Source organism: Brassica napus, chromosome C5, assembly GCF_020379485.1.
Source record: "Brassica napus cultivar Da-Ae chromosome C5, Da-Ae, whole genome shotgun sequence".
Lineage (NCBI taxonomy): Eukaryota > Viridiplantae > Streptophyta > Magnoliopsida > Brassicales > Brassicaceae > Brassica > Brassica napus.
In genome coordinates this window covers 31,342,715-31,362,747 of record NC_063448.1, presented here as the reverse complement: position 1 = coordinate 31,362,747, position 20,033 = coordinate 31,342,715, and the positions used below count along the sequence as shown (strand labels likewise).

The 20,033-nt window shown below is 41.5% G+C and overlaps 3 protein-coding genes and 1 non-coding gene across 4 annotated transcripts; 2 read left to right on the top strand and 2 right to left on the bottom strand.

Moving 5' to 3' along the window:
* Nucleotides 1–442: 442 nt before the first annotated feature.
* LOC106415102 (serine decarboxylase) lies at nt 443–2,494 on the top strand. Its single transcript, XM_013855725.3, has 5 exons — nt 443–853; nt 921–1,152; nt 1,235–1,428; nt 1,504–1,640; nt 1,706–2,494. Exons 1-5 carry the CDS (start codon nt 562–564, stop codon nt 2,267–2,269), a joined length of 1,419 nt encoding a protein of 472 aa, XP_013711179.1. The 5' UTR covers nt 443–561; the 3' UTR covers nt 2,270–2,494.
* LOC106415103 (transcription factor VIP1) lies at nt 2,446–4,256 on the bottom strand. Its single transcript, XM_013855726.3, has 4 exons — nt 3,580–4,256; nt 3,367–3,499; nt 2,940–3,024; nt 2,446–2,847 (listed from the first exon to the last, which is right to left on the bottom strand). The coding sequence occupies exons 1-4, from the start codon at nt 4,161–4,163 to the stop codon at nt 2,657–2,659; spliced, it is 993 nt and encodes a 330-aa protein (XP_013711180.1). The 5' UTR covers nt 4,164–4,256; the 3' UTR covers nt 2,446–2,656.
* Nucleotides 4,257–5,920: 1,664 nt separating this feature from the next.
* Nucleotides 5,921–18,537, top strand: LOC106412618 (uncharacterized protein At3g43530-like). The gene is made up of 4 exons (XM_048757407.1): nt 5,921–6,505; nt 6,577–6,708; nt 18,063–18,290; nt 18,376–18,537. The coding sequence occupies exons 1-4, from the start codon at nt 5,921–5,923 to the stop codon at nt 18,535–18,537; spliced, it is 1,107 nt and encodes a 368-aa protein (XP_048613364.1).
* On the bottom strand, nt 8,913–9,018 carry LOC125588147. The gene has a single exon (XR_007324541.1). It is a non-coding gene; the product is annotated as a small nucleolar RNA R71 (small nucleolar RNA).
* Nucleotides 18,538–20,033: the final 1,496 nt, after the last annotated feature.

Genomic DNA, 20,033 nt, shown 5'->3' with positions numbered 1-20,033 from the left:
CCGACATAGACCCACAGGTCCAAAAAAATCTAATAGGTAACTTTTTCTCAATCCCGAATCTCAACCTGTATTTCGTATTCGTTTGGTTCGTTTATCAAATTTAGGTAAAATGTTCATACTTAAGAAAGATTTACATAAGAGTGTATATAAAAAATCCCGAATAAACTTATACATAAGTTATATAATTTTAAACTAATTTATGTATTCGATATAATACGACTTTATAACACAATAATACACAATATACTCAAAATACTATCACATTTTCAACTTCGTATATAACCTATAAAATCTGGATTTTCGAAGCGCGGATCAAACTAGTTTATTTATTTAAAAATAAATCTTATTGGTTGATGTAAAAAAATATCTCATTGAACAAGCAGAGGAGTCAAATTTGTTTTTTTTTTCCTTTGTTACATATTATAAATTAACGAGGCCGCGTCTCCCTCGGTCTCGGTCTTGGCCTTGTGCCCCACCGCTTCTCCACCAATCACTTCCTTCTCTCTCTCAGATCTGCATTTACCAGAGATTCTCCTCCTTTCTGCATCTTTTAAAAGCACCATGGTTGGACCTCTGGAATCTGATCATACAATCCTTGCCATGTCTGAAAAGGTGGAAATATTGTCTGATGATTTCGATCCAACCGCTGTAGTCACCGAACCGTTACCTTCCCCGGTAACAAACGGTGGAGGAGAAAGAGTAATGGTCCTCGGGAGGAATGTGCACACGACGTCTCTTGCCGTGACGGAACCGGAGTCAAACGACGAGTTCACCGGAGACAAGGAAGCTTACATGGCTAGCGTTCTCGCTCGTTACCGGAAAACTTTGGTTGAACGAACCAAATATCATCTAGGTAAACAAATATATTCGGTAGATCCTAGGCTCCAAGATTCTGTTTGAAATGATGATTTATGGTGTAGGTTATCCATATAACTTGGATTTCGACTACGGTGCGCTTGGGCAGTTGCAGCATTTCTCCATTAACAACCTCGGAGATCCGTTTATCGAAAGCAACTATGGAGTGCACTCTAGGCCTTTCGAAGTTGGCGTCTTGGATTGGTTTGCTCGTCTCTGGGAGATTGAAAGAGATGACTATTGGGGTTACATCACTAACTGTGGCACAGAAGGAAACCTTCACGGCATATTAGTTGGGTATGTTTTCTTTGTTTGTTTGTTTGTTTGTTTGTGTGATCTGTTTTCAATCTGTTTTTCTTTCTTTTGAAATTTTTTTCAGGAGAGAGATGTTACCTGATGGGATTCTGTATGCTTCGACTGAATCTCATTACTCTGTGTTTAAAGCAGCTCGTATGTATCGAATGGAATGTGACAAGGTTGATACGCTTATCTCCGGGGAGATTGACTGTGATGATCTCAGAGGAAAGCTGTTGGCTAACAAAGATAAACCCGCGATTCTTAATGTTAACATAGGTTTGTGTTTCTCTTTGTTACTTGGTTTGTGTGTGTGTGTGTGTGTGTTTGCTGATGGTTTGTTATTTCTTGCAGGAACAACGGTTAAAGGAGCCGTTGATGATCTCGACCTTGTAATCAAAACTCTTGAAGAGTGTGGGTTCTCACATGACAGGTTCTATATTCACTGCGATGGAGCTCTGTTCGGACTTATGATGCCTTTTGTCAAACGTGTAAGTGTACAGTCTTCCGTTGTGATAACCTTAACTGTGCTCTGACGAATCATTTTTCTATGTAGGCACCAAAAGTCACGTTCAATAAACCGATAGGGAGTGTGAGTGTGTCGGGCCACAAATTCGTCGGGTGTCCAATGCCTTGTGGTGTTCAGATAACAAGAATGAAACACATCAAAGTCCTGTCCAGTAACGTTGAGTACCTGGCGTCTAGGGATGCAACAATCATGGGGAGCAGAAACGGGCATGCTCCTTTGTTCCTTTGGTACACTCTAAACCGGAAAGGGTACAAAGGATTCCAGAAAGAAGTTCAGAAATGCCTGAGGAATGCCCATTACCTTAAAGACAGACTCCGTGAAGCTGGGATCAGCGCCATGCTCAACGAGCTTAGCAGCACTGTTGTCTTTGAAAGGCCCAAAGATGAAGAATTTGTTAGAAGGTGGCAGCTCGCTTGCCAAGGCGATATAGCTCATGTGGTGGTGATGCCAAGTGTTACAATCAAGAAACTCGATCATTTTCTGAAAGACCTGGTCGAACACAGATCGATCTGGTGTAAGGACGGATCTCAAACACCATGCCTTGCAAAGGATGTAGGAACCAACAACTGCGTCTGTCCAGCTCACAAGTGACCGTGAAGTTTCACCATATGTTTGGCGTTTCTTTGTTTCTGGTTTAAATTTCTATTCGTTGCAGTCACGAATTTTTCGTAAAATTTTCCAGTTTCACTTCCACTTATTAATAAAAGGTCATGATTTTAAACCATTGTGTGATGTGATCTATGCATTTTAGATGATTGGTGCTAAACTTTGTGTAAATATGTATGCAATAAAGATGTCTGGAGAAATATTACAGTAGTTCCTACTCTTAATATATATGAGGACCGTGATATGGATATGAACATACAACGCCATAGACATACAATCAAACTACTTAACACAAACCATAAAACAAACATAAACATACATACATCCAATATAGCATATCCCCAAATGAGTAACAAAGCTAAGATTGGGAACTTAGCCTCTCTTGTTGAAATCCATGAAGCTCGATGGCTGCCCATTTGTGCTCATCTGCTGGTTCTTGTTGTTCCCCAGCTGAGATGAGAATTGCGAGCGGTTGTTGTTGAATGAATTTCCGTTCCCTTGAGGAATTTCTCCAGCGGCTATCTTCAGTCGGTTCAGTTCTCCCCGCAGTGCTTCATTCAAAGCTGCAAGTTACACCGAACAATATTATCTCTGGCATCAAAACATTGGTTTATATTATATGCAAAGCTGCTTTTTCCAGTGAAAAGTGGCTCACCATCCCTAAGTTCAGCTTGTTGTTCTAATGCTTGCAACCGCATTTTGAGGTGTTTGTTTTCAGTGGTCAGGTCTGATGTTCCTCTCTGCACAATATACAGAAAGAGCACATGTTAGAATGGACACATAAGTGCGCAAACACAGGAAATATGCTCTCCAGACAAGAAGTCATTTTATACAAAAATCACTTAAGCAACTGTTTTCGGTATATTGATGACTTATATGACACAAACATAACAAGAACAATTGTTTACTAATAAGGATTCAAAAAATAATAATAATTCTTCCTTTATTGATCATGAATTCTTTTCATTAATGTCAAGAATACAACAACAAAGTTGTAGAGATCTCCAAATACAACTCAGATCAACATAGCAGGTATCAGATACATAAGCACAAACAATGAATAAAAGGAATAAAGTAATTACCTGCAACATAGTGACTTGAGCAGAGAGTGTAGTTGCTTCGTTCTGAAGTGTCTGTACCTTCCTCTCCAGCTCACCAGTATACTTAATCTTCCTCTCTTTTGACCTAGCCGCCGATTGTCTATTTGCTAGAATCCTGTCAAGAATCACCACAAAGACGTATGAATCAAAGAATGGTTGAAGGAAAAAGAAACCCTAATTTCTGAGGATACTTACCTTTTAGCTCTTTTGGGATCAAGCAACGCAAGCTCGGCGAGTCTGTCACTAGCCATACCCATGTTCTTCTTAGCACCGTCTTTGCAGTTGACGGCGGCTAGAATCGAGTCCATGTTAAACGAACCCGAGCTTGTAGCTCCATCCATAGAATTGCTCCGGTGATGATGACCCTTTCTCCCTCCAGACCTTGTAGGTCGGGCGAATTGAGTATCCTCAGTGGCCGTTAGATCGTCGAAGAAATTGGATTCGGAATCAACTGAGAAGCTTCGAACGTGACGGCCAGGAGGAAGAGGAATGGGGGGAGCACCGTTGGATGAGGTCTCTTCCGGAGGTGAATCGACGGACATCGGTTGTGGTTGTGGTTGTGGTTGTGTTTGAGGTGTTGGAGCGTTGAGGAAATCGAGAGAAGAGAAATCAACATCGGAAGGATCGAAAAGGAGCAGATCGTCAATTGATTCGCCGGAGAAGAAAGTGTCCGAGCGAGCTCGACGGTGATGAGAGATACGCTGACGTGGAGCTTCTGGCATACGTTCGATTTCGCTTAGAATCGATGATTGGTTTGCTCTCAGGGAAGAAGGCTCCATCGATTTAGGCGGCGAGGTTTGGGTTTCCTCTGTTTCAGTAGTTTATTATACCTACCCAAGTAGAGAAAGTCTTCCAAGACAAAATGCCACGAGAGTTTTGTCAATATGGTCTCACTATATTTTCCACACTTACCATAGAAAACTTTGTTTTTAATTGGTAAATATAAACGTCTTTTTGATTGGAGGCATCTCCTCTGGAGTCTCCAAATGTAAAAAGGCAATCTCACAAAGACACCTATATAAACACAAAGATAAATATTTATTTTTAAAATCAAAAAATGCGGAAATGACAAAAAACCCTGGAATAAATGAAGTATTTACAAGTTGTACTAGGGTATAACTCATCCGCAGTGACCCGACCCGGATGTATGGTCAATTCAATTGAACCAAATCGTTTAACCGTTTAACCAATCTCTGGAAACAAAACCAATCACTCAAAACCGAACTCATCCTTCGAAACCAAACCAAATATGTTGGTTTTATCAAACCCTTTACAATTTCCCTGAATCCTCCAATTAATTCATTCGACTCATTTCTCCCCCTCTTTTCACTCCACTTTAAACGAGAAGAAACCCTAGTTTTGAAAATCAATCAATCGGTGAGTTCAGAGGAGCCAACAACGATTGCGATATGGTGGTCGAAACGAGAGGAGGGGGTAAGAGGAAGGATAATCCAACGAAGGAAGAGGTTCGGAAAGTGAAGTTTGTAAAGACGGCCTCCGATAATATTGAGAAGACGACGGAGAATGTTGAATCGACGGGAACGGCAAAGACGACGGAGATTGTTGACTCGAGGGAGAAGACGACGGATGTCTCGACGGAGGTGACGACGGATGTCTCAACGGATAAGACGACGGATGTCTCGAAGGAGAAGACGACGGATGTCTCGGCGGAGAAGACGAGTGAGGACGCGAGGGAGAGTATGGCCGAGATAACGGAGCCGAGTGATGTGGCTTTAGAAACTGCTCCGGCGACAATGAACAAAGGTCCTGCTGGCCCATCTCCTCCAGCTCCTCCAGCAACTCCGGCGATTGGGACTGAATCTGAAGAAGAAGAGAATGAGGAAACCCCTTCTTCTGGAGATGAAGAGAATCAGAAAGCCAGTTCTGGAGAGGAAGAGAATGATATGACGACCGTTCCGATGGTTCTAGCCAGGAGAATGAAGATGCTGAAGAAGAACAAGAAGAAGCAGATGAGAAGGAAGAGACTGAAGGTTCTGAAGAAGGAAATGGAGATGGAGAAGGAAATGGAGACGGAGAAGGAAAGGATAATGAGAATGAAGGTTCTGAAGAAGAAAATGACCGAGAAGAGTTAGCAAATGGAGACGACAATGAGAATCCACCTGAACCCGGGAATCCACCTGAACCAGAGGTAACAAATGTAACAAATTTTCAATTGAGTGTGTTAATGCTAGTAATACTTGGGGAAGTATAGGAATAACATGTTAGTTTTGGTAGAGGTAAACTGAAATTGCGTAAACGGATATAACTTGGATATAACTTGGATATAAGTTGGATATAACTAACTTGGATATAACTTTAGTATGACTTGGATATAACTTTGGTATAACGTGGTGAATACTTTGGTATAACTTGCAGGGTTTGAATGGAAATGTGGCAACCGAGGCAATCAAACCAACCAGCATGTTCTTCAAGCCAACCGAGTACAGAAAAAAAATAAAGCTAGGGACAAGGTGTATGATAGCTAGCGTGATTAAGACGCTAAAAAAATCTGAAACCCAATCTGTCTAACGCGGAGATGAGCTGGTTCACGGAGCATCCTCAATTCAGACACATTTTCCACATGAAGATAGAGACTAACCACAGGGTTCAGGGAATGTGGATGTTGTTGTTGCGTACTGCTGGTAGCGAGAAGCTGAGAGAAGTGTGGTTCATTGTGAATGGGGTTCCAATCCGTTACGGGCTGAGGGAACATGGTTTGATATCTGGGCTATTCTGCCAGAACTATCCTTTCGGCTACAAAGAGCTTGGTGGGACGAGGTTCGTTGATCGTCATTTCAAGGAAGGCGAACCGAGAAGGTTAGAGGATGTTAAGAAGAAGCTGGTGAAAATGGGACCCCACAAAGACAGACTGAAGATGGCGGTTCTATTCTTCTTAACTTCGGTTGTTTGTGCACAAACGAAGGTTGGACACAAGGCTAATGATGTATTGGAGGTATTCCAGAGAGCAGTGGATGATCTTGAGTACTGCAAGTCCTTTCCGTGGGGGAGATTTTCCTATGATTACATGCTGAAGGAGATCTCTCACACAATGAAGCATTTTGGAGGGGTGGTGAAAGAGAAAACATTATGGCCGATACCAGGTTTCTGTGTTCTATTAGAGGTATGCAAAATCCCATTAAACCAGTCTGACAACATTGTTATTTACTAATGCAAAAATATTGTGTGTAAAAGCTTCTTGCATTCGAGGCAATTCCGAAGCTAGGAATAGCGTTCAGAGAGCCTGTGGTTGGAGCTGGTCGCGACTGTCCGAGGATGTGCAAGTCCTACTTTAAACGAAATGGAATGACAGGGGTGTCACTTTCTGTGATAAATGATATACCTTGGATTTGACCCATTTTTATCCATGGTATATTATTATTTTACTATATATATATCTATGTTTTCTACTCTTCTAGGTATGTTTTCAGGTTCAGGTGCATTTCGGAGTAAAGCTATGACTTTGAAGCATTTTGGAGCATAAAGGACATTTCACCCGAGCTGACCACTTAGAGGTCGACGAGAGGAAGAATAATTGATCGATACGCATCAGTGCTGGCGATCGATATCAGGAAATGCCTCGACAGATGAAGATTAATATCGATCGATGTACACAAGTACCGTCGATCAATGTCGAGACACCAGACACGACATTTTGGATTCAGCAGACTTAAAAACCAAGGTCAAGCCAAATTACCAAAATGCCCTGACGAGTTTTTAACCTAGTAGAATATATACTGCCTAAGTGTTTGATGGCATAGAGAGTTTTTCTTTTCTAGACCTAGTTTTGTTACAAGTTTCATTTGGGAGACAAGATCACTTGTGATTGGAACTCTTTGTTTCATTTTCTTATCATCTATTCTATGAGTTTCTATTTATCCATTGATATGAATTGCTTTGCTATGTCTGAGTAGTTCAACTGTTAGATCCAGGGTTCAGATAGGTTTGTGGGACTAGCCCCAAACTATAGATCTGCCTTGTTGTGATATTCATGATAGATTTGTATTCATTGCTTCTTTTAGCCTAGCTAACTAGAACTTGATCATAGGATTGCATATTCAAGCACCCTTGTTATCTCATCCTGACATCTATCTATCATATTAGGATTGCTAGAGAGGGCTAACCGGCAATTTAGGATCTTAGTAGAGCATTTTCATACTCGCGCATATGCCTGGCTAGAACCCGTCGATCGATGTCCTCAACTGACAATCGATCGATGTTGGCAAAAGTGTATCGGTCGACGTCTTAATAGACTATCGATCGACACTCTCTTGTGTCTGCATCTAACCGGTGAGACACAAGATCTAGTCTGTTAACCAGTGGTACATGCGACAGCTGATCACTGAGTTAAGCGAATGAGCTCTAATATATCATGCATGCAACAGTTAGGCATCTATAGGAATTATAATCTCCAACACCTGAATAGTGGCCCTGCATCTAATATCATTTCCAACCTAAGTTACATTTATCATTTACTCGCTAGTTACTATTGCTATTTTATTTAAAACATTACGACCTTTAGAATTAATAAACACTAGATTTAATTGTTCCCTATCTCCTTGTGGATTCGATCCCTAAGTACTACATCTGAACCTCTTTTGATGAGAGTAACACTCCTTAGGGTAATTTGAGTGGTATCAAATTTGGCGCCGTTGCCGGGGAGCTTTGATCGCCATTAGATTTAGTTTTATTAGTTCTTATTCTTTTCTTTACCCCCTTTTCTAATAATCTTTCTTTTTCTTGTCTTTTCAGGTGCATGCCCAGCGGTACCAGAAGCAACAAGGAGAAAGATTTGTTGTTCTCAGACGATCCTGCTCATTTGGAACGCACCATCCGTAGAGGTCAACGTTCCACATCGCTCGACGCAACCACTTCGTCGTCGATCGATACGCACAACCAACCGTCGACCGACACCAGACCGTCATCGTCGATCGATCCCAGTCGTTCGACAACGATCGATACTACACCGCGTACGTCGATCGATAACGTGTCGTCAAAAATGGTAAACATTATTATTCTAACTCAGGATGAGAACGGAAACCTGTATGACCAGGTCGGTCATCTGCGTAATGCAACAGGTCAGAAAATAGATGCTCAGGGAACTGTAATCCCTGATACTGATGCTACAGGAGCTGCTCAATCTGTAGATGAGGACGCTCGATCGAAACCACTGGCCGACTACAATCGCCCAGATGAGTACTATTCCAACAGATCAGCGATTCGACTTCCGGAGATCCAGAAGCAGAATTTCGAGCTGAAGCCTCAATACTACACTCTCGTGTCGTAGATACCATACTCTGGGTTACCGCACGAGCATCCTATGGACCATTTGGAACGGTTCGAGGATCTAATCGCTGCCATTCGGATGGAAGGAGTCCCCGAAGATTACCTGCTGTGCAAGCTCTTCAGATACACGCTGAATGGAGAAGCGATGCACTGGCTTAGGCAGCAACCCACAGGATCTTTAACATCCTGGAGTGACATCAAGAATGCTTTCTTACGAAACTTCTTCGATGAGGCGCGCGCTGAAGAACTTCGGAACAAAATTTCCACATTCTCGCAGAAGGCTGGAGAGTCCTTCAAAGATGCGTGGATTAGATTTAGGTTTTTCCAGCGAGACTGTCCACACCACGGATTTAATGAAGTGCAGCTGCTAAGCACTTTGTTCCGAGGTCTCGCCTTACAGTATCAAATGGCTCTTGATACGGCGAGTGAAGGAAACTTCACTACTCGGAATCCGTTGGAAGCTGTGAGACTTATCGAAAACCTTGCTAACAGCAGCAGCACCAAAAATACTGACTCTGAACGGAAGAAGTTTGTAGCTTTTATCGGGAAGGAACAGATGGACGAAGTAAGAGCTAAGTTAGATGTGGTGCACGAACTTCTTAGGAAGCAAGTCTATTCAGCTGAAGGAGAAGTAGCAGATACTGAAGGAGAAGAAGATGTGAACTACATCGGAGGTACCGGATTCCAAAAATTTGGAAACCAGGGCGGAAACAAAAACTTCTTTGGAAATGGCCAAAGAAGTAACCAAAGTTCACAATTCCAAAAACCCTTCAACAACAACAAGAGCTACTGATGTTAGGAGTTTTCAAGGCTCGTAAGACAAATGTTGTAGTATAAATGATTGTCGAACCAGTTCAGAGAGATATGAAAGCACCGAGAATGCAAGTAATCACTTAATCTAAGTGCAACCAATGGTTTTTAAAAGGGTTTTTAAACTATAACTAACTAAAAGGAATAAATAAATGATACTTTCTTAACTATGGGAAAAGAGAACTCATGGATATAGGGATTAGACCTCGAGTGATCAAGTTTCGAACTAAGGATGGCAAACGATCAATCAAACTATCAACCTTAAGCTTAGACACAATCCTAAACAAACTCTATGTCTAGATGAATGTTCATTTACTAACACAATCCAAGCATCAAATGTCTTTGGTTGAATAATATGAAAGTAATCATAACTAGCAAGTCCAATGGTTATCTTAGCACCTCTAACAACAAATATCTTTGGCAAAGTATGCTAAAAGCTAGGAAGAGTTGTCTCGGGCATTTCCTCGAACACCTTTCGGGTGAGAAATGCCTAAGGATCAACAACTGAGTGGCCAACTTAGAAGATGCATTAGGTTAACTCTGCTAGCAAGGAAATATGAATGATCTACACTAAAACATCCTACCTCTAACCTAATCACCCTTAATCTCCCTAACCCATGAATTCAAAGGGGGGATTACTCACTAATCTCCATGATTCCTCTTAAACCCATGTTGGATTTCAGATTAATCATGTAGAGAAACACAAAAAAATAGATATAAGAACACAGAATTTCAATAACAAAACTGATCAATTGATTCAAGAGATGACTTTCCAAAGGTTTTTGGTGGTTTTTCTTAAGAACAAAAGATCCCCTGCCTCCTGGTGGTTTACAGAGTATTAAAACATAGGTTTAGAAAATAAAAACGTGCATCATGAAATGACCAAAAGGCCCTTGAGAAATCATAAGTTCGAGCAGAAATAAGACGCGTAGCGACCTCCGCTCGTCGCTCCGAGTAGTCGCTCCATGCTTCGGGAGCGACATCGCTGTGTCGCTGCGAGAGGTCGCTCCGGACTCATTCTCGCATTTCCGAGTGATGAAAACGCGAGCGACCTCCGCTCGTCGCTCCGAGTAGTCGCTCCATGCTTCGGGAGCGACCTCGCTGTGTCGCTGCGAGAGGTCGCTCCGGACTCATTCTCGCATCTCCGGGTGATCAAAACGCGAGCGAGTCTTCCCTGTCGCTCTGGTAAGGTCGCTCTGATAGGGAGATCAGAGCGACTTGACGGTGTCGCTCCGGACTGGTCTCTCCGGTAAGGTGCTCGCCCAATGATCACTTTAAACACTTCTTTTGGACTCCAATTGCACCCAAATGTCTTCAAGAACTCCATGTGGTACTCCAATACCTGATAAGGACTCATGTATGCAAAATGCAACCTAAACATGGCTAAATCCTAATCTATATGATCAAAATGCATATGGGTGAATGGATAAAACATTAGAAACATGCAAGATATCAGCTACTCGAACTCTTACTATCAAAATCCACCACCCCAAACTCAGGAAAGCAAGATCGAAGAAATGCTTGATCGAGTATTGTTGGGACAACAACAAATCATCGTGGATTTCAACGGTAAGATAGACTCTGCCTACAACAATCTGAACACCAAAATCGAGACCTTAGGGACTCAGGTGAGAAAACTTGAAACCCAAGTAATTCAGACGGGCGAGACTATCAAGAGGCAAGAAGCTTTTGCTAGAGAAGCAGGAGCCGACAAAGGGAAACACCACGTAAATACCATCATAGATGATGAATTCTGGCAAGTGGTGAGAAATGAAAACCTTGAGGAAGGAGATTTCGAAATCGAAAGCTCCATGAGTCTCGGCGGATCCCAATGGTGTCGACCGATGTCGATGAACTCGCATCGATCGACAGACCATGATGAAGATCGATAGACGGATTACTCCAGACATCGATCAACGTCGTCTGCCGATTCGACTGAATGCAATACGGTTCGAATTCTAACTCATGAAGAATTCGCAGCTAAGCATCCTCACCCACCCTCCCCTTTCTATGAAAAAATCGATCGATCGGTTAACTCAACCATCGATCGACAGAGTGATCCGACGTCGATCGTCACAACACACCTCCCATCGATCGACAGGCACCTCTGACATACCGAGTGCGGTTACCCTCAATTGATAATGATTACATCAATGCACTCAGACCATCACCTAAACCATTAGCAAACCCACCCGAACCAACACCCAACCCTTTAAATAGTTCAACAGAACCTGTTCAAGAAGAACAAGAATCTGAAGGGAGAAGGTTAAGGAAAAGGAAAGAGAAGATTCCTAAAAACCTTAAGAGGGAAGCTAACGATAAGGAGATGGATGGTTTCACTAAACGAGTCCTCAGAATCCCAATTGAAAAACCTTTTGATGAAGCTTACATCACACACCGGTTGTGGATGTTCTTCAGAGAAACAAAGGTAACTGAGGAGGACATTAGGAGAATGTTTCATCAAGTCAGAGGAAAGATGAAACACAGGATCACATTGACGAAGAAGAGTGATCCTGGAAAGTTTGCAATACCATGCATAGTCAAGGGTGTTGAATTTCCCCATTCAATGTGTGACACATGAGCATCGGTTAGTATCCTCCCTAGGATCATGGCGGACCAGCTTGGTTTGACCATCGAACCCTCAACAGAATCCTTCACCTTCGTGGATCTTTCAGAGAAACGATCCGGAGGCATTATAAGAGATCTGGAGGTACTGATTGGTAATGCCCTTGTCCCTGTAGATTTTCATGTCTTAGACATCGAGCTTAACTGGAACTCTTCACTTCTGCTTGGAAGATCCTTCCTAGCTACAGTAGGAGCTGTATGTGACATGAACAAAAACAAATTGTGTCTAACGCTCATAGACCCAAACATCCACTACGATCCCATCCGACCTAAGAGAAAGGTAATTAATTCTGTGGATTATGGGAAAGAACTTGGCTTCATTGGCGCATGCCATTGTGGAGCAGAGTATGAATCGGAGTACGAAACAGAGTACTCGGAATCGATCGACACCAACCTTTCCATCGATCGATTCCAATGTGTCAATGGTGACCGATGACCACAACAACACGTCACTCAACGTAATGCACCCACTTGACCATTTCGCTTCACCTAATCATTGCTACCAACATTCTGCCTTCCAACCTCCAACCAGGAGAGGACATGATGATTATTCCATAGGCAGTTGGGCAGACAGTGGTTTCCATGAAAGTTTTGCAGTTGACACTGTAATTACTTCACCTCATGAGGAACATACCGAGGAATACGATGAGGATTACTGGAAAGAACATGCAATAGAAATGTCTTTGCAGGATGAAAGACTTGAAATACACAATTTCACCAACACGTTTCCAACATCGTTCGACGCTGTGCACTCCACATCGGTCGATACCCACCCTCGTCCAGCAAAACAACCGCTCACATCGATCGACACACCGAAAGGAACATCGATCGATATTCGCGCCGCAGCGAAAATTCAGGAACAGGAGAATATTCCCTCCCTAACTAGGTTTACAGATACCTATATAAATCATTTTGCACCTCTGAAACCACCTACACACATCAGAGCAAACACACAAGCAAATACGATGAACACTCTTCCTTCTACATCAACAGAAAAATCCATGAAGAGCAATCATCTCAAGAACACAAGTTCTGCAGAAATTACTCTGCCATCGATCGATGTAACTGTATATACATCGATCGATACTACTCTAAACCCTAATCTCTCTATTTCTAAGAAGAATAATTATGCAAACATTGATTACGGTTTTCTAACACCTGATGAATTTGGTATTTTCAGGGATCCAGATGGCAACGCACGTGCAATGGATGGAAGGATTTTACAAGTGTCCAGAGAGGACATAGCAGACATCCTTCAAGTAACCAATGGACCCGACAACCTGTTCTCACAGCAACGTGGCACTCCAGACGTCATTCTAACAGATCCCAACAACAACGCAGGAGTCACCACAATAGAGACCAACCCAGATCTATCACGCCAACCAAAAGGGAAAGCATCGATCGACGGTATAATGGAGACATCGATCGACAGGGTAACACCAACGTCGATCGATATGGATAATCCGACGTCGATCGACAGACGCTATGAATGTGGGAGCCGTGCTTTCGACATGTATGGAGCCAGAAAGTTCACTTGGGAACAAAGGGACGAATATGGAGTCTACAGAGATGAGCGTGGAGACGCACGAAGCGCAGCTGGTGAGATGATACCTGTCACAAAGGACAACATCAGGAAAATACTGGAAAGAGCATCTCTTTTTGAAGAGAGCCACATCTGTCTTCCAGAACATGCCACTTCCTTCACACTCACAAGACTGGCACCAGAAGTCTACACCAAAGAAGAAATCGATGAAATGGTGTTTGGTATTTGTGGAGCTCAGGAGAAATTGGGAGAGGAGCTCAAAACACTGGTAGATGAAACACATCAGCCTTTGGATAGAGGCTATAATGAGCTTTTCAGACGTATGGCAGAAATGAGGACAGAAATTGATAGTTTACGTCAGCAACCTGAGAAGGAAGCTACGACCTCAGCATCGATCGACGCACCATGTGCAACATCGATCGACGTCAGTCTTCCTACAGCTCAGACCCTTGCAGAACCGCGATGCTCAACACAACACAGGGATGAATGGGAAGTTTCATACATCAACACAAGGATAAACGACGTTTGCTGCCCTCTCAACTACAACGTGGACTGGCTAAGCACCAAAATCGAGCTACTACAGCAAGACCTGGACACCATTCGCAAGAAGGACCAACATCCAGCCACATCGATCGACATGTGCACCTTCACATCGCTCGACGCCAAAGTCTCAACAATGAATGAGAGGCTGAGGACTTACGAGGATATGCATGACCGTTTTATATCACCAGTCATGATAGATTTAAACAAATTGTCTAGTCGATTACTTGATGCCCAAAAGGATATTGAGAACATTACTAATCAAAGTTTTTTGCAGGAAAAATCAGCATCGATCGACAGGCTAAGAGGACCCTGGATCGATGGCAAGAAACCTGTGGAGGTACTTCCTTACACAGCAGCAGAAGTTGACAAGATCACATCCAAGATCTACACTGCTTTAGACAACATGGAGGAACGACTTGACAAACGCTGCGATGACATCTACTTTCCATTCGACAACAAAATCAGTGGACAAGACAACCACGCAGAATGGCTACAGAAAGAAGTCAAAGCCATTCATAGGCAACTCGCAGCTCAACATCAGATATCAGCATCGATCGACAGGACAAAGGCAAAATCGGTCGACGTCAACTCACCGAGATCGACCAACGAACACATAATCGCATCGATCGACGCGGAGTCTACAACAATCGGCAAGCAGCTGATACACAAGACAGTGGAGTCAATGCAAAAGGAACTGACAGATCTTTCAGCATACGCCTATGACAACATTGGCTGGCACCAGGTCAGCATTGACAACATTCAAGAAAGGCTACAGAACATCTCCAATGTACTTGGGAAGATGGATGACAAATGGACAAGAAATGATGAGGCCACAAGAAGTTTCATTGCATCTTGGTCCAGAATGCGCAGAGATGACGTGGATGCTTGCTTTCCAACAAGCAGCTGCTTCTCCACCCAATAGCCAATCACTACCACAGTCAAGCTAAATGACTATAACCAAGCGCTGAGTGGGAGGCAACCCACTATTAGGTATTTTACTTTGGTTTTATTAGCTAGCATTTAATTTCTTTCGTTTTATTTCTTTCAGATTTAGAAGACCCAAGTAGGAAGACCTGAATATCGACCGACGACGAGACGTCGATATCGTTCGACATAGGCAACCACACGACGATCGATGTAACACTTACCCATCGATCGATATCTAGCCCGATCAGATGTCTCTTACTTACTTGTTACATTTCGTACATCATACATTTTTCATCATAACTCCGGCTGAGTTACACTGGGACAGTGTAATTTAAGTCTGGGGGGGAGATTTACTGATATAATTTATTTTATTCTTACGTAAAAAGGAATTTCAAATAAATTATGCTTAGCTATCGAAAATAGGGACTATAATCTTATATTGGTTTAAACTTGAATATCTAACCAATCTTTAGCACCATTTTAGATTTACTGATTGCAGATAGCACTAAAGATACTAAAGCAGATCAACCTATCAACTACACACTTGCCTTGAACCGTATGAAGTAACCAAAGCTGATTTCCAACACTAAACCTAACATAACCGCTTGTCTTGGGGCTTGGTATACATGGGATCAGATTCTTCAGATAGGTCTGGAAGGTAACGCCTGGTTTAGATTATTTATCACATTTTCTCTCTCTAGATTTCGACCCTAGATTAGTTATTTAATAATATTAAAAAATAATAATAATAATAATAAAAATAATTAAAGAAAAAATATAAGAAAGATCTATTGTTTAATTAGGATGAGTCTGAACAGGACTTGGTGGCTAAAACCATTAAGACTTGATTCATAAAGACTCAAATAAAAGAGTTCGAAACGGGACTTGGAGGCGGCAATCTTCAAGGCTCGCTTTCGCAAAGAACTCTTGGATATAGGTCAAAAAGAAGTGAACAAGACTTGGTGGCAACCACCATTAAGTTTTGATTCATGGAAGCCTGTCCAATCTTGGTCACTGATCCTGCAATGGAAGCAGACTTTGACTCAAGAGAGAAATTTAGAGAGAGAGAAACTAGGAACTAACTTTTACCTGCAGCTCCAGATACCTGTCTGAAATCCTTGCATCCTGTGATCGATACTCCCAAGGTAAAGCATTCACTTTATATTTATGCTAAGAAATGAAATCAGTAGAGGGGATGTCAGACGTGAATTGATGAGTTGTGTTATGTTAGAAATGGTTGCTAAGCTAGGATATTGCATAGTGTGCTTTTGTGATTAGGACTGTTTAAATGTGGTTGCAAAATTGTTGAGGAAAGATTTCTATGTTTTTAAAATCTTAAGTTCCCAAATATTTTCAAACCTCTTTCAGAGAGACTGCATGTATGTTTTGCTTGAGGACAAGCAAAAGGGTAAGTCTGGGGGAGTTGATATACCTTGGATTTGACCCATTTTTATCCATGGTATATTATTATTTTACTATATATATATATCTATGTTTTCTACTCTTCTAGGTATGTTTTCAGGTTCAGGTGCATTTCGGAGTAAAGCTATGACTTTGGAGCATTTTGGAGCATAAAGGACATTTCACCCGAGCTGACCACTTAGAGGTCGACGAGAGGAAGAATAATCGATCGATACGCATCAGTGCTGGCGATCGATATCAGGAAATGCCTCGACAGATGAAGATTAATATCGATCGATGTACACAAGTACCGTCGATCGATGTCGAGACACCAGACGCGACATTTTGGATTCAGCAGACTTAAAAACCAAGGCCAAGCCAAATTACCAAAATGCCCTGACGAGTTTTTAACCTAGTAGAATATATACTGCCTAAGTGTTTGACGGCAGAGAGAGTTTTTCTTTTCTAGACCTAGTTTTGTTACAAGTTTCATTTGGGAGACAAGATCACTTGTGATTGGAACTCCTTGTTTCATTTTCTTATCATCTATTCTATGAGTTTCTATTTATCCATTGATATGAATTGCTTTGCTATGTCTGAGTAGTTCAACTGTTAGATCCAGGGTTCAGATAGGTTTGTGGGATTAGCCCCAAACTATAGATCTGCCTTGTTGTGATATTCATGATAGAATTGTATTCATTGCTTGTTTTAGCCTAGCTAACTAGAACTTGATCATAGGATTGCATATTCAAGGACCCTTGTTATCCCATCCTGACATCTATCTATCATATTAGGATTGCTAGAGAGGGCTAACCGCCAATTTAGGATCTTAGTAGAGCATTTTTATACTCGCGCATAGGCCTGGCTAGAACCCGTCGATCGATGTCCTCAACTGACAATCGATCGATGTTGGCAAAAGTGTATCGGTCGACGTCTTAATAGACTATCGATCGACACTCTCTTGTGTCTGCATCTAACCGGTGAGACACAAGATCTAGTCTGTTAACCAGTGGTACATGCGACAGCTGATCACTGAGTTAAGCGAATGAGCTCTAATATATCATGCATGCAACAGTTAGGCATCTATAGGAATTATAATCTCCAACACCTGAATAGTGGCCCTGCATCTAATATCATTTCCAACCTAAGTTACATTTATCATTTACTCGCTAGTTACTATTGCTATTTTATTTAAAACATTACGACCTTTAGAATTAATAAACACTAGATTTAATTGTTCCCTAGCTCCTTGTGGATTCGATCCCTAAGTACTACATCTGAACCTCTTTTGATGAGAGTAACACTCCTTAGGGTAATTTGAGTGGTATCAATAAACAAGGAACTGGGTAACACAACTGTAAGTCTTCCTGTGAACTGTGGTAGAACTAGGGTAGGAATAAAGTGAAACTGTGGTAGAAGTAAGGTAGTACTAGAAAGGGAACTAGGGTAGGAATAAAGTGAAACTATGGTAGAAGTAAGGTAGTACTTATTTTCTTTTTAGACATTAGAAATTGCTAAGTTTTAAAATTATTTATGTGTGTGACAGGTTATTGACAGCATCATCCCCACCAAAACTCCACGAGAAGATAGCCTTTTTGATGAGATTATGGAAGATGAAGACGATGTTGATCAATCTGATATAGCTGTGGACAGTTGGGAGAAGTGTCTGGATGCAGGGCATAAGGTTTTTTTTAAAGACATGTTCGACGAAGATGTAGCTGGGCGTGAAAAACAGCCAGAACCGATTGAAGATGCAACAGGGGATGGAGTACAGGTAGGTATGTGAGCAGTCGATTCAGCTGAGAGATGTTATGAATATGCTGAAAAAAACAATGAAACTGATGAGGAAAATTGACAAGAAAGTTGACCAGCTGGATGGGAGATTGGCCCCGCTTGAGGAGTTTGTCAAGGAAGCACAAGGTAAAGTAGTAGAGGTTGAAGAAGCAGAATCACAAGGGAAAGGCAAAAGAAAGAAAACCCAGAAGTCTGTGGAGAATTGCAAAAAACAGAAAACTAAGTGAGGTCGAGTGGAGTGGAGTGAAACAAAGTCTCTGGATGTTTTATGTTAATCGTTTTTTTTTTGTTAAAGACAAACGAAGTCTGAATGTTTATCTTGTTTGTGATGTGGATTTACAACTTTAACTTTGTTATGACTAAGTTGTTATGTCATATTAGTGTTGTAATGTTGTTATTAGATTTGTCTCGTTTTAGGTGAATAATAATTCTATGACATATTACCAATTGAAATGAAATCCACTAAGCCAACACTGAAGACAAAGCAAAGTTCTTAACATAACCACATAATAAGTCTAACATTAGATAAAATTCAAAGACTTAACAGAACAAACCTAGTAGTACTTATACAAGTCTTAACAGAACAAAAAAAAGACTTGTAACCGAAACTGGAAATAGATAGGGAATACAAAGCAAAGTTCTTATTTTTAGAAGATCCATAGTAAGAACTTGAGATTTGAGAATCTCATGGACGAGAGGTAGAGGTAATAATCCTCTTAAGCTTAGCAATCTCTTCAGCCATATCATTCACCTCCATCCTTAGGCGCCTCACTTCATCCTCAACACCAAAAGCCCATGGCTGACGAAAGTGGATCCCATCGTCCTACACAATTTCACGCATAGTATAACTCAGTTTTACCCAGAGTATAACTAGGTTTCACTCAGTAGGATTAACACAGTTTTACCCAGAGTATAACTAGGTTTCACTCAGTAGGATTAACACAGTTTTACCCAGAGTATAACTATGTTTCACTAAGTTTAATTAAATTTGTTTTACACAGAGTATAACTAAGTTTAATATAGTTCTACAAAGAAGGAAATTACCTCATAATTCTTGCAGGTGAAGTACCTACTCCCAGGCAAGGTATCGAAATCGTGGCGATACTTACGATTTGGAGAAACATCTGTCTTGATTTCACCACCACATGGGCAACGGGTAGGAATTCCATACTGGGCATCGCAAATGTAGCCTAACATGTCGTAGTGTTTCTTGTGTTTCTTCATGTCCTTCATCTCTTGGTACGGGTGAGTCATCGTCAGTAGAGGGAATTTTGAAATAGATAAGATGAGGGAGGGAAGAGTGTGAGGAGTGTGAGGAGGAGGAGGAGTGGAGCAGATAAGATGAGGGAGGGAGGTCGGTAGATATCAACGAGATAAGAAGAGAGTAAAGAGAGAGAGGAGAGGATTTGTCTCAGAGGAGAGAGAGAGAGAGAAATAATTGAAATAATTGACTAAAGTGAGACAGAACACAGTAGACGAGACGAGACGGAGAGCAGAGAGGGAGTCTACTTTTTGACCGAAATAATTGAGATTTTTGGAATATTATCGAGTAGGCGCAGAATTTTTTTTAGATTCCCCCCCCCCCCCAAATATTTGCTCATAGTTATACTGAAGTTTCAGGTGTTACCAAATTTCTTCATAGTTCTATTTTTCGTGATTTCAACATTTTTTAGTTTTACGTATAATTTAAATTGGTGAAGAAGGTTTTACTTGTTATTTTCCC

Excerpts from the sequence above, each read along its gene's own strand:
- LOC106415102 (XM_013855725.3), top strand. The coding sequence starts at position 562 with ATGGTTGGACCTCTGGAATCTGATCATACAATCCTTGCCATGTCTGAA. Across the intron at positions 1,153-1,234 it reads CTTCACGGCATATTAGTTGG|GAGAGAGATGTTACCTGATG; the intron begins GTATGTTTTCTT and ends AATTTTTTTCAG. Across the intron at positions 1,429-1,503 it reads GATTCTTAATGTTAACATAG|GAACAACGGTTAAAGGAGCC; the intron begins GTTTGTGTTTCT and ends TATTTCTTGCAG.
- LOC106415103 (XM_013855726.3), bottom strand. The coding sequence starts at position 4,163 with ATGGAGCCTTCTTCCCTGAGAGCAAACCAATCATCGATTCTAAGCGAA. Across the intron at positions 3,500-3,579 it reads GATCCCAAAAGAGCTAAAAG|GATTCTAGCAAATAGACAAT; the intron begins GTAAGTATCCTC and ends GATTCTTGACAG. Across the intron at positions 3,025-3,366 it reads CTCAAGTCACTATGTTGCAG|AGAGGAACATCAGACCTGAC; the intron begins GTAATTACTTTA and ends TATATTGTGCAG.
- LOC106412618 (XM_048757407.1), top strand. The coding sequence starts at position 5,921 with ATGAGCTGGTTCACGGAGCATCCTCAATTCAGACACATTTTCCACATG. Across the intron at positions 6,709-18,062 it reads TGACAGGGGTGTCACTTTCT|GTTATTGACAGCATCATCCC; the intron begins GTGATAAATGAT and ends TGTGTGTGACAG. Across the intron at positions 18,291-18,375 it reads CAACAGGGGATGGAGTACAG|AAAGTTGACCAGCTGGATGG; the intron begins GTAGGTATGTGA and ends AAAATTGACAAG.